Source organism: Scomber scombrus, chromosome 17 (assembly GCF_963691925.1).
Source record: "Scomber scombrus chromosome 17, fScoSco1.1, whole genome shotgun sequence".
In the NCBI taxonomy this organism is placed as follows: domain Eukaryota; kingdom Metazoa; phylum Chordata; class Actinopteri; order Scombriformes; family Scombridae; genus Scomber; species Scomber scombrus.
The window spans coordinates 10,124,722-10,138,633 of record NC_084986.1 but is presented as its reverse complement, the minus strand read 5'-3'; the positions used below and the strand labels follow the sequence as shown (position 1 = coordinate 10,138,633).

The following is a 13,912-nucleotide window of genomic DNA, read 5'->3' as shown; positions in this document are numbered from 1 at the left end:
GTCAAGTGTTCAGGAACTTTAATAAACCCAACTGGCTCTCCCTGTGATGCCGTAGGCGGTTCCATGCAGGTGTAGCAGTGCCAGGAAATATTTTCTACACTTGGAAGTCAATATCAGCTGTCAGACTGAGCAGAATGAAGATCAAGCCACCACTGATGTTTTATTTGCTTCAATTTTCTTCCATTGCCTTGACAGTTTTGACGTGTTATGCTTGATGCCTTAATGTGCCTGTCGCTTTAGAATATACATAGTGTGCTGCACATTACAATAATACGTCGTTCAAACAGTGAGCAATTTAGCTTGAAGACATTCACATTGTGGCATGAACCATTACATGAATTGCCATATAAACCTATAAACTGTCACATGAATGAGAGATAGAAAAGGCAGAGAAATGCATTTTTGTTTTGCAGCTGAGCCATTTGGACGGCTTAAGCTGCTAAAGCTGTGTGATTTCACTTCTGTGGCTCTAATGTATGACTATTATTAACCTCTCCACTTATGAGTGAGTGAGTCACCCTGTCCAGTGACAGAGCTGCCACAAGTCCTCACTCAGCTGTCTGACTTCGTGAAGGAGAGAGATCCAAGCCAGTGACGCCAATCCTGTCTCCCCCTCGAGCCAAGATCCTTCCTCTCCATGTAGAAGAGGTCTTGTCTGTGTGACCTGCTACTCATAGCCACTAACACCTCCTGCTGCCCTCAGAGAGAAAAACAGAAAATGTTTCACCCAAAAATGTCTAACTCTTTAGGCAGTACATCCTGATTTCATCAGTTCAGGACATGTTCATTTTGTTTTGTCTTTCCAGCTTGCACAAAAACTGTTGTTCGGAGGCCAGCAGGTTGAATTAAGGTCAACGGAAATACCAGTGTTTATTTGATCTGCTGAAGTGTCCCCTAGGGTTTACCTTTGTGCTGACTGGACAATTTTTCAACCATTGCATTCATTAATTTGCACTCACATTTCCTGTGATGCCTTAAGTAGACACAATGTGTATGACAGTTAAGTTCTGTAAATGGGTGCAAAACTTTGCTGATCCATTTTGTCATGTGAGAAACATTTTTAGGCTTTGTGTGTGTGTGTGTGTGTGTGTGTGTGTGTGTGTGTGTGTGTGTGTGTGTGTGTGTGTGTGTGTGTGTGTGTGTGTGTACTTCCCTGACCCACTTTGATCAGTTTGAGTTTGCATCCCTTCTCTTCACTCTGCAAATGGAAGTTTTAAATTTATATTATGGGTTGCCATATATCACGCATCAGAGCTTTAAGTGTCTTTATTGTTTCCGCTTCTTAGGAGAGACGAGAACACTCCTTCTGTGAATGCATTCATTATAATGAAAACTGGCACTCGTCAGCAGGCTTGCTTTCAACCTCAAAGCATAAAGATAATAATACCTTTCATATTCACAATTATTAACAAGGGCTCTCCTTTTGTATAACATGTCATTTCATTGGGTAGATCTGATTACAAATTTGTATTTATAACATGCCATGTTGTAATGGCAATCATTTTTATGATTGCAATTGCTGTCTGATGAGCTGCTGCCTAAAGCAAATTATTGGGAAAGAAAGGGAAGAAATGTGAACATCGTCACATAATCAGTGAAACATTATCCGCCTCTCTCCCTCCTTTCTCTCTTTCCTCTCTTCCTCCTTCCTGTCCTCGAATCTCTGGCTCCAGCCCTCACTCCTGGTTAAAAACAGGCCTTAGGTCCCAAAGCACTGTGTAGGGCAGAATGTGGCACATGTACCCATCCCCAAAATAACATGTTTTTTTCACTCACTTGAAATTGAGGGGTATTGCAGCTGTTGCCCTGTACCAACATGCTCAACAAGAGTCATAAAAAGAACAAGTATCATGGGAATTTATATAATTCTCAATGGTATATATAAAAATAAACCATGTACGAACGGGGTCTGCAGTCAAAACAAAACTGAGAATATCTTTGATAATAACTTGACGTCAGCGCTTTCATTATGACCGAGACTGAAGTGTTTGTGTTGTTCTTTGCCATACTTGCCCTTCACTTTTGCATATTTCTGTACAGTTCTGTATTAAACATGTTTTCCACTTAAAAGTTAAATGTCCAACTTTTTAAAAATTCTCCAGCTGGCAGCTCCCGAGCTGACAGAAAGTATTTCCCTTGTTTTCCAAAGAAGACGTTGGGGAGCAACAACACTTTCTGTCAGTTTCATCCCTCTTTCCTCCTCCTTCTTTCAATCTCTCCACCACTTGTCACGTTCTCCTGCTGCCGGCTTTTCCATCCACCGTCCTCCTGTCTCGCTCTCCCTCACATCGATTCTCTTCTCCCTCTCACTGAATGATCTCATTCCTCCTATGCCCGTCTTTTCTGCCTCTGCATCTATCTTCTCGCATATGATTGAATTTCTCAGTGGAAGTTACCCGCAGGGTGTAGATGTGACAGCTCTGATTCTTGCTGGTGTCAACATGAGCTTGCTAGCTGCGTTGCTATGTGACAGTGGGAAATTGGCTATTTCAGAATGCACAATGCAGGAATATAACACTCATTTCATTGGGTTTCACAATGTTTCTATGTTTTCATTCTAATAACTTTCATTTGATTGCAACCGTTGTGAAAAACACTCGACGATGAAAATGCCATTCCCCTGGTGGATCCAAACCCTAAGGCCGTCCTGTAACTTTCAACATTACAAGGGAAACTGACTTAAGATCATTTACTACAGGGGAAACATAGCCTATTAGGAAGCTGGTGAGTAACACCACTCCAGGGATTCAGAGATGCTTACCCGTCCTCATTGACCTCTGTGCTCTTCTAGGACACATCTTGTTTCAGTGGTGCACGCACACACACACACACACACACACACACACACACACATACACAGTCATAAGCACTCGCTGGAAGGCATTGCTGGGGCAGCCTGCCGTTATTCCTTGGCGTGTAGGCGAGTCTGGAGAGCTGATGAGTCTCAATGGATTTTCTCGAGTACTGCTCTCCACTGCGAATGAGTCACACAGTATATCATGGAATGAGGGCAAAAGGAATCTTTGGGGATTATTATTCTGATTCATGCACAGCTGTGGTTGAGGCTTAGCAGAATCCCTATTTGGGGTTAGAGCGATGGGCAAATGCAGAGTTGTAGTGGCATGACACACAAATGAGGTATGTGTAGGCTTGCTGTATATCAGTCTGTGTTTTCCTGAGTGTAACCTGCGACATTTCCGTAGCTCAGTGTTTGTTTGTTTTTTCACATTGTTCTCAACTGAATGGGTGAAACAAAAGCAAAGCCATTGTAAAGTAAAGAATGTTCTAGCTTTATAACCGAGAATAAAGTCGGTGGCTCACAGAGATTATATCACAGAACCCAGAAACATACAAACAAACACATAAGCTTGAGGACTGCGATGTAAAGGCTTGTGGGTGCAGCCACATTCTGCAACTGTGAACCACCATTCTGAGATGAGAGGCCTCTGTGTGAAAAATGCATTTCCATGTTGCGGGGGCTTATTCAGGCAGGCAGTGAGAAATGAAGACTTAGAATAGTGTGTGTTTTTGTATGCATGTATGAACTGCTACTGCCTGCAAGCAGGGGAATAAAGGTTAAATCGAACACTTCTGTCAGTGTCTTGCGTCCAGCTGCAAGCATTCCTCACACCGCCCCGGATTCCTACATGGAATTGCACAATCCTGCCGTCACACCCCCTGGTAATCTAGGAAGAACAATGAATAATGAGCCTCTTCCGTCCTTTGCTTTTGTAATATATTGCAGAGACACAACTCTGCAAGACAGGAATTTGTTACTGGAGATGTCTCAAAAGCACACAGACTTGTGCCACTTTTCAATAAAACCTAGGCATTAAAGACCCTTTTTCCACATTTTGTACAAAAATTGTAATGAAAATACCTTGTTTTTACATCTCATGACAAAGAGCTGATAGTCATTGCACCTATGAACTTAAAATACCAGTTCAGTGGATTTTTAATGCATTTTGCATCAGTTGTAATCTGTTCATCATGCTCTACCATGCCTTTGTTGTGTCCGTTGTAAATTTGCTTACCTGTTCTTGCAAGAAACTTGAATGATTCACTTATCAGTCACATCAATAGCATGATACCTTTTTGAAAATGATTTGCAGCATATTCATGATCAAATACATAAAGTCTAATGCTTAACACAATTGGTGCATATGTTTCCATTTGGATGACACCATACTGGTTTTGATGCAAGTAAACTTATACACTGCTGCATGGTATGAATCTTCATGCTATTGTGAGAGCGGGATACCCCCCCCCCCCCCCCCCCCCCCCCCCCCCCCCTCGGTTTCCCTTGAATGACATTTCTGGAGGAAACACATTTGTAACACAGTACGTACAGTAGCTATACTCTCACTACCCCCTCCTCCCCATCCAATTTACTAGCATGTGATAGATTCATAGGGGGGTGGGGGTGGGGGGGGGGGGGGGTGTAGCCTCACTACATGGCTCTCACATGACTGCACTGCTCGGCAGCCAATGAGGTTTCGCCGTGGGAGTGACGTCAGGGGGCGGGTCGCTATGTTCGTGTATGTGTGTACGTGTATGTGTGTGTATGTGTGTGCGCGCGCGCGCGTGTGTGGAGAAGCCCCCTCCGCCAGTCAGGCAGGCAGGCAGCACTCTCCATCTGTACAGGCGCAGTGTGTGCAGCTCGGCTCCGCACTGAATGGACTAGATTCCCAGCCACGTAAGAAGCACAGCGGCACCACGGGTGAGAGAGGATGTCCTGCTGAATCAAGGGATAGGCCTGGGAAAGTCGGCCGGCCGTCCCTTCCTTTTTTCTTCTTCTTCTTCTTCTTCTTCTTCTTCTTCTTCTTCTTTCCTTCCTTCCTGCCTTCCTTCCTTCCAGCAGATTACAGCAGCAAGACAAGACACACAAGACTGACGACACTTTTTCTTCCATTGGACTAGACCAAGCGAAAGAGAGAGGACGTCGACTCCCGCACACAAAGAGCTACACATTAGTTTTTTTGCTTTTTCCGGATGGGGTTTTCTCCTTATGTGGTAGATGACAGTCGCCGTGCATGGATATGATCCTGGGGAACAAGGCCGTGCACTGACCTGGTACTAGTTAGCAAAGGAAGCTAACTAGTCAGCTTTGCACCTGCTATAGCCATCATTTTGTCTGTCGATATCAGAAGCTATAATAAGCTTGCAAAACTTGCTTTATATATATATATTTTTTTTTTCCCTTTTGCTTCTGTAGTTTTTTCCCTCTGTGCCTGCAAGCTGTATCCATTTGTTTCCGTTTTATGAAACGTGCCATTACCATTAACCGGTGAGATAAGCTAGCAAACAAGCTGCGGGGATAGCTCTTCATTCATTGTAAAAGCTGACTTTTGTTGGGCTTTGTTGCAGTTTTATCGTCGCTGCTCGAACTGCTATCGTTAATGAAATTGCAGCATAATTTTTTTTGTCGACTCGGGTCAGTAATTATTCAGTTTTAGCCTGGCCTTTATCTCTTGAATGGGAAAACAAAGGGGCCAAATGAACAGTTAAACTAAGCAAGAAAAATCAAAGACCCCCCTCCTCCTACTCTCTTTTCTTTTTTGTCCTATGAAAACCAACTTTGCCTGTTGATAGTCTGCCATATTCTCCAGCTGCAATTTGGAGTTAAATCAGGACTTGATCTGTTTTTTTCTTTTTTTTTCTTTTTAAAATTTCATTAGAGGTTAATTTTAAGTGTTGGACGATTTGTGATATTGCACTGAGGCTGCAACAAAGTGGTGCCCCATAAGTGAGAGGAGGAGGAGTAGAACAAGGAGGAGGAAGTCTCCCCCCCTACACCCCCCCCCCCCACGATTTTGTGGAGTTATTACACCATTCCTCATGAACATACAGAGGTCAAATCCAATTAACATTTCACGTTATGGGAGATCGCGGCACAAATCGCACGATTTCGAAGAATTGTCTTGCTTAAGGACTACAGAGTCTCATCAGAGTTTCAGTCCCAACCTCGGGTCCCCCAGCCCGCCGGAGACCCCGGACTCCTCGCACTGTATCTCCCGCATCGGGGACTACCTTTTGTTGGAGCCACTGGAGGGAGACCACGTTTTCAGAGCCGCCCACCTGCACAGCGGGGAAGAGCTCGTATGTAAGGTTAGTAGGCAATGTGGTAGACGTATCCTACCTCTGTGTTCCCAAAATAGCATTTATAAAACCCCTACCCTCCTCTGCCCAGCTTTTAAAATGAGAGTAAGCTGTGGAAAATTACACATTGCAGAGCAAATAAAGTGCTCCTCGCCTTTTGCATTCATTGCAACATGCATGCTTATGGGTTAATTTGAGTGTGTAGAACATACTGTACAGATAAATACCAGTGTGTTAAGTCTCAACTGGCCTGGCTATTGCAAGTCCACCCCCACTCAACTTTTTAATAATTGCCTGAATTGTAAATAGAGAGCTGGCAGAGGAGCCTAATGGAAAAAGTGAATGGGGCGGGCTGCGTGGTTTGGATTGCATGATGTAACGTTGACAAAGGAGTGAGTAACCACGCACACACTGCTCTCAGTGCTATTCTTGTTTACCCTGGCCTTTTCTCTCTCATAGTGTAATGCTATAGCTGGTATTTTTTCACCCGTGGTTTTTATTTGGGTGCATATAAGCACGCTCATATTTCACCGTTTGCATCAAATATTAGTGGGCTGAGTACTGTTTCAGGTCAGTTGCAATTGAGAGAAAAGCACACAGGGGCAAGGGAACTTTACAAGTTCTGCTAGCTGCTGTGACATTGGCTCCAGCATTGACCCCTCTCACCTTAAGATCGATGACAGACCCGTGGCCTTTCCTCACCACCTTTTTATAGTCTATATTGTGTATTACTGATTATTAGGGCAGAGGGGTTGTCCCTGAGGTGCATTCCAGATTAAAGCAGGCTTAAGTGGTTTGAAGAATTGAGACAATGCTTACATGCACCATTGGACTCATAAGGCACAGCATATCCAATAACCTGTACCTTTTGACTTTAGATAATGTTTCGTCATGGCAATAACAAATTAATGGCCTTTGGCACAGCATGTGAGGTAACTGCTGTTTGACCTCATGTGTTTTTTGCCTTTTTTTCCCAATACACTACCAATCAATCCCCACTTCTAGGATTGATCAGTCCTGCCAAGCTGGAAGCCCAGGTCACAACTTGAAATCCCTAGAGCTGTGGGGTGTATTTATATTGACTGCGAGCAGAGAAGCCCTCTCACCTGAACTGGTTGTACTGAAAGTCAATCGGGGGGTTACTATGGAAACAAAAGAGACACGGCAACCCCAGGCTGCAGTACAATACCGTTCACTAACATGATGCTTTCACTCCCCCTCTGTGCAACCTTTTTCCCTCTGCCAAAAGAGTGAACGCAAGTTTGGTGACACAAGAATGTGGTGAATTGCTCGCATTTGACTTAATTAAAGGATCATTTGAAGCTCCTTCAATTTGATTTAATTGTGTCTCCACTGCGGGAAATGGAAAAATCTGAATCTTTGCCACATGTTTTCACCCTAAGATCTTGACAGCAAAACAATCTAATGAGATAGTTGCAGTCATCCAAGATAAGAAAAATAATTGGCTGCAGCATAGACTAGAAATATACAGTAAATGCTTCCCTTTGTTATAATTGCAGGTTTTTGACATTGGCCGATACCAGGAGTCACTGGCAGCCTACTTTGCCCTGGGCCAGCACCAGCATATTAATCAAATTCTGGAGATATTGCTTGGGGAGACGCGAGCCTATGTGTTCTTCGAGAGAAGCTATGGCGACATGCACTCTTTTGTCCGCACCTGCAAGAAGTTGCGGGAGGACGAAGCTGCCAGACTCTTCTATCAGATAGCCTCGGCTGTGGCACATTGCCACGACAACGGACTGGTCCTCCGTGACCTCAAACTGAGGAAATTTGTCTTCAAGAATGATGACAGGTGAGTTCTGGAGAAACCATAGTCTGTTGAACCTTGACTGTTGCTGTGCACTTTGGCATTTATTCTCTGTTCCGTACGTGCATGTTGTAAGTAATATCTATGTCATGTCTTAGTTTACACAATCCTTGGTGTAAGCTGAGACATTACAAGACTGACATGCCTCTCCCAGATGTTATGCAGATTACAGGAAACATAAGCTCTTTGTGTCTACCTAGCTTTTGCATGCACATGGTTTAGTAGTTGATACGTGACACTTGAAGTTACCATGACTAGCTTTTGCATGACAGATGATCGATTAAGTCGAGCCTTTACTACTGATGCACTTCTGTAGTGATCAGCAGGAGAAAGAATTATGTTCAGACTTGTGGTGCAAAGTACTGACCCCTGGTGGTAGTATTTTAAAACTGCACATATAAAAATCCAGGCGTCTGTTGCCAAAGCAACCTGAGAGGACCATTTTTATTAATGAACAATATTTTAAAAATGTCTTTTGTTAGATGTCGATTTAGATTAAGAACCTTTTATTGCCCCTATTCCTTAAGGTCATTTCTGAAAGTGAAGTTGTTACTAGCTCTGTGCTGCTCTGGGAGACCTCTCCAGCTAGTTCTTATCTAACACCTAATGGCAGAGGCACAGGCTGCACCTCGGTGCCCTCTATCCTAGTGCATGACGTCATTCTTTGGCGCTAACTGTGGAAAAGGGAAGTTGAGCTGACTCACATATTCAGTACGGGTCCAATGACCTTGAATGTCTCACTAGACTGCTCATGGGCTGGGATGCCTATTCCCCCTCCCATTAAATGATTGATGTCGGGTGAATTTTAAGAGTGATGGTGCAGGACAGTATTGGGTCACATTTACTATACTGCCTGTCAAAAATCCTTTCACCTCTTCAGTGCTTGCTCAGTGGGCACGAGTGTACAAAGACAAGAAGATACAGCTGCTTTACAGACTGGCTTGAACCCAACAGTGTGACAAAAGGCTATGGTGAACACATAGAGAAGTGAAGAAATAAGATGAGACATAAAATGATACCTGAGCAGGCTTCCACAGCATGTGTTGAATTCCTGACCCCATTTTGTCATACTGCTGTTAGCCTTTGACCAAACAGCAGCCTGTTTAAAGAGCACTGGTCAAAGGTTAGCCTCGAGGGGAATCCAACACAGCAGAGCTACTTAAACGGGCCCTGTTGATCTCTTCACTGCTCTACCAAGCTCATGAGACATTTTAAGATCACCACACATTTTAAATCCCCTTTAGCTTAAATAAAGAAAGATGCATTAAAAACTGGTCTAAGTCTTTTGTTGTATTTCTAAGCCCTCTGAACTTTAATTGAAGGTTTGTGCATGTCCTCCGAATGAGCTGTTATCCAGCCAGTAATGAGCTGTATTTAAATAAGCACATTACTCTTTATCTTACAGAGGAACAATTGGCATTTAGCTCAAGGATACAAAAGAAGTCTTCTGATATGAAAATGTGAAAACTGTACAGCATTTTAATGAAGGCAAATGCCTACTGACGGTGAACTTGTGAGTGTAGTGTTTGCACGTGTCCCAGATGGCAAAAAATACATCATACACTTGAATCTGTCTAGAGCCAGTGCTTCTTAGTTTCTTTTTTTCCCCCTAGTGGCTCCCAGCAGATACCATCACACGCTCTGGCTCTTTGTCTCGTGGACCTCACACGCAGATGGCAGCATTTGCACAGCCTCTCTTAACCATGCACATGGAAAATACTCTCTGAATTCTTTACAATCTGAACAAGCAGCGATTATTATCATAGTTGCTATTGTGTGGTTTAGAGTAGAGTCCAAATAGATGCTATTTTGAGGTGAGAGTAGAAGAAAATTTGCCATGTCTGGTCCTTGATTTGCAAAGCCAAACAGTTCAATGCATGAAGACGATCAGTCACCCATAATTGTGTTCCTTTTGAATTATGAAGTTCTTTTCTATTTGTACGTCAATGCTTTTGGCTGGGCTTTTATCTAAGTGAAAGGAAATGTCAAACTTAAGCCAAGAGCATTACTACCTCCTCTGATATCCAAAAGCAAGGGATCTAAAACACTTAAGATGTCAATCAGAGCAAATTGCCCCACTTGAGTCTTTATTCTGCTTTATTGTCCAGTTGTCTCAAATTTGATTTTAGTATACCAGAAACACAGATAGAGTTTTGCTAGCTGTCATCCAGAGATTGAAACTGTGATAGGAAGGATCTCGTAACGACATTCACATTATCAGATGAATCCGTGTCCATGATTTGTAAAGTGGTATCATCATGTTCAATGATTTCTTGTCTTCCTTCTTGTGTCTACAGAAGCCTAGTGAAGCTGGAGAGCCTTGAGGACACATATATCCTGGATGGTCATGATGACTCCCTGTCAGACAAACATGGCTGCCCAGCCTATGTCAGTCCTGAGATCCTCAATGCCAACGGCAGCTATTCGGGGAAGGCAGCTGACGTCTGGAGTCTGGGAGTCATGCTATATACCATCCTCGTGGGGCGCTACCCTTTCCATGACGTTGAGCCCGGCTCTCTGTTCAGCAAAATCCGCAGGGGCCACTTCAACATCCCTGAGACGCTCACACCCAAGGCCAAGTGCCTGATCCGCTCCATTCTCCGCCGGGAGCCCGCAGAGCGCCTCACATCTCGGGAGATTCTGGAGCACCCCTGGTTTGCCTCCTCCGGGGCTCTAGGGGGCGCTCCGGTACATGGTAGAGGAGAAAGAGAGCAGGAGCAGATGGTGCCTGAGGTGAACATGGAGGAGGAGCTGGAGCAGTTCTTCAGCTGAGCAAACACCAAGCACAAACGGACGATTCCACCACGGTCGGCTCGCCACGCTCACAGCAGAGCCAAAAACATTAGTTTAGAGATTAATAGGTGAACATTTGTCACTCATAATAAAGGTGTTTCCATTCTGTTTCCTTTTCCACCATTTCATGGAAAACCTTGAGCCTGGCATGACAAATGGCATCTATACGTCACCTGGTGTACCTCCTATTCGGGGGATGTTGTCGCCAGACATGCAAGTTGCAAACAATGTAGCAAATGTTCTTTTGGATCTGTTTGGTTTGATGTGGTGCTCATAACAGTAGACACATTCACCGTTTTTGACACTATGGGAAGCATGAAGGGACATATGAACACAGGAAACCAAGGAGAACAAGTCAAGATGAACTTACAAACTGCAACACCACACCTTTTCTTACAGATTCTGTTTTTAGTCATAGCTAATGGCACCAATTAAAAGCCACAGATCCAGAGTCAGAAGTCAGAAATCACAAACCCACGTTCTGTTGTTTAAGTAATACAAGGTGGTTATCCCTGACCTGGGACCATTGCGTAAGAAATGGAGAAGCATAGGCTTTTTCTTGTCATCATAATCATCAACATGTTTGACCTCGTTTTTGTTTCGTGGTTAAGTTTTGTTTTGTCATCTCTCATTTGTTTCAAATTCTACATTATTGAAATTTCTGACATAGTCACTTAACTCCTTGACGGCCTTGTTTTCATTAACTTATTTGTTTCTGCCTCCTCAGTCTCTTAAGCCTTTACCACACATTCATTTGTCAGTAACATTACTTATATGAACAGTCTTTTCTCATTTTTGTTTTTGTTTTTAAGCTATTCCAATTTTTTTTTACTGCTGCTTTAATATCACTCCCTAAACCTCAATCTTAAACAGTTTTCTTGGTAAGCCTCCAAACATGGCATCGTGCACTTGATGTGTTAGGTGAATGGATGATTCCACCTCTTAAAATTAGCTTCCTCTTATTTAAATTCATTCTTCGGTCGTAGGAACGAGGACGCAACATTTATTTAAATTGTAACAGCTATCTATATATAAATATATATATAAATAAATATAAATATATATATTTAAAACTACATTGCAGGGTTTTTCTTTATTCAGAGATTCCCTTTTCATGTATGATGTAGGCAATATCTTGACACAGGACAGGCGCAAAGAGGGAAATGTCTGTCTGAAGTTTTAGAAATAAACACAATATCTTCTGTGCCAGTATTCCTGTGCCCGACAGCCCCATGCCACCCGGTCTCCCTCATTTCTTTTTAAAAACTTGATACGCGATATTCAGTGATAGTATTGCTATGACATGCTCACTCCAGGACCTCATGTTAGTTTTCTACTGCCTGCGTAGGTTCTGTGAAACGATCATGCTCGGAATGGGTACCAGTGGACATGTTTTGTCGTATCTCAATGTTACTTGAATTTGTGTTTTTATCTAGTCATTGGCATGTGCCCCATGAATGCTATAGCCTGCCTAGCAGGGGGGGTTGGGGATGGGCGGGGGGTGCTTGTTTTTTAAGAAAAGTTAAAAACATGAAAATTCTCAATTTGCTACTTTCTGAGTTGCTTTTCAATAATAAAAAAAACAACTATTGCTTTTATTGTTTTTGTAGACAGAGCTACCTTTTATTTAAGTTGGTGCTGATTTGGTGCTAATGTTTAGTCCTTTTGTTTCATGGAGGGGGGTGGTGCATGGTGGGATATCTGCCTCAGATGTTCTGATTGTATCGTAACAGATTCTGGTGTTTTGTCCAAAATTTATTCAGTAAATAAATTGTGAACTGCTGCTGGAGTTTGATGTTATTTTCCATACACTTAAACAGCACCAAAAATAAAAAGCCACTAGTCAACATAAAGAATTATACCTCATTGTGCTCTTAAAACATATTTATTATCTCATTAAAAGATGTAATCTCCTCCAATATACCTAATAAAAACCTCACATGATCTAAAGTCAAAAGATTGCCACTGAGATCTCAATGGTGTGATCCGGAAAATGTGTTGTGATGGCTTATCAAAGGAATCCTTTTCTGCTATATCTGAGAAAGCTATTCATCAGTGGTTTCAGCTCTGTGTCCATTTCATACAGCTATGTATGAAAAAATAATTATTTTTCACTCAGCCTGTGCCCTAACAAAAGCACTTCTCCAGTTCATCATGAGATTGCAATCACAGACAGAACTTGAATAGATTTCAAATGAGCAAAGAAAGAAAGAAAAAAAAGAAGCTTTTGCTCCATCTGAACTGCTTTGTCAGTCCCACTCCAGCTAAGTGATTGCACACATGAGGCACTAGGAAAAGCTCTTCAGTCAAATATTTTTTCCTGGTGGCACTCTCATGAGAGGCCCTCAACGACAGTCTTTTATTTTTTATTTTGTAGTTCTTTACGGCTAGCTGACCTCCTCGTGCTCTGCTGACATCATCCTGTCTTTGAGTCCCTCTGAGGAGGAAAAATCACTTCAGATTGCATTTGTCCGTACAAAGCTGGGACATGTGTGTTGGTGGGCCTCCATCTGTGCACACGTGTCTCTGTGTGTATGTGTGCCCACAGCTCTTCCACCTGTCATGTTCATGCAGGGTAATCCTGATTAAAGCCATGTCTCTATCATAAAAGGCAGAAGGCTGTTGTAATAACCCAAATACTCCCTATCTCTCTTTTAAATAAAAGATAAATGAACGTCTTTGTGGCACACAATGATATCTGATCTGTGTGGCAATAAATAAGAAGTTATCACTGAAAATGATTTACTATGACAAGGTTTTTAGGTCAACCATATTTTCTGGCAGCTACACCAAAAGGTTCCCAGTTTCTTTGTTATCCAAATTGAAATTGATGGATCACTGTGCTGCTTTGTATTCAGATTTTTGGACAGGACACACCCGAAAAAACGGCAAATCAATTTCATGATGAAGAATGCAAGAACATCAACAGAGAGCTCAGTGGCCCTTATGACCCTCATAAAATGGAGTTACTGTACTGAGTGCTAGCCTGACATCTAGTGGCAACAATGGTGGAAGTGACAGTAGTACAAATACCACACTGTAAAAATATTTCATTAAAAGTAATTAGTCCTTCAGGCATACAGATAAATATTACTCAGCTAGAAGTAGGCATCGGCTCAGATTCATGCAAATTGAATGAGAGAAGTAATGATGCATACAGATTTAGAGAAAATGAAATATTAATTAAAAGAA

At 42.5% G+C, this 13,912-nt stretch overlaps 1 protein-coding gene across 1 annotated transcript; it reads left to right on the top strand.

The window, feature by feature from the left end:
• Positions 1 to 4,629: 4,629 nt before the first annotated feature.
• On the top strand, positions 4,630 to 12,508 carry trib2 (tribbles pseudokinase 2). The gene is made up of 3 exons (XM_062437292.1): positions 4,630 to 6,108; positions 7,620 to 7,912; positions 10,225 to 12,508. Exons 1-3 carry the CDS (start codon positions 5,839 to 5,841, stop codon positions 10,697 to 10,699), a joined length of 1,038 nt encoding a protein of 345 aa, XP_062293276.1. The 5' UTR covers positions 4,630 to 5,838; the 3' UTR covers positions 10,700 to 12,508.
• The last annotated feature ends 1,404 nt before the right edge of the window (positions 12,509 to 13,912 follow it).

Bases quoted from the DNA above. Each gene is read 5' to 3' on its own strand.
- trib2 (XM_062437292.1), top strand. From the start codon at position 5,839: ATGAACATACAGAGGTCAAATCCAATTAACATTTCACGTTATGGGAGA. The intron at 6,109-7,619 runs GTTAGTAGGCAA...TTATAATTGCAG, and splicing joins GGGAAGAGCTCGTATGTAAG to GTTTTTGACATTGGCCGATA. The intron at 7,913-10,224 runs GTGAGTTCTGGA...TTGTGTCTACAG, and splicing joins GTCTTCAAGAATGATGACAG to AAGCCTAGTGAAGCTGGAGA.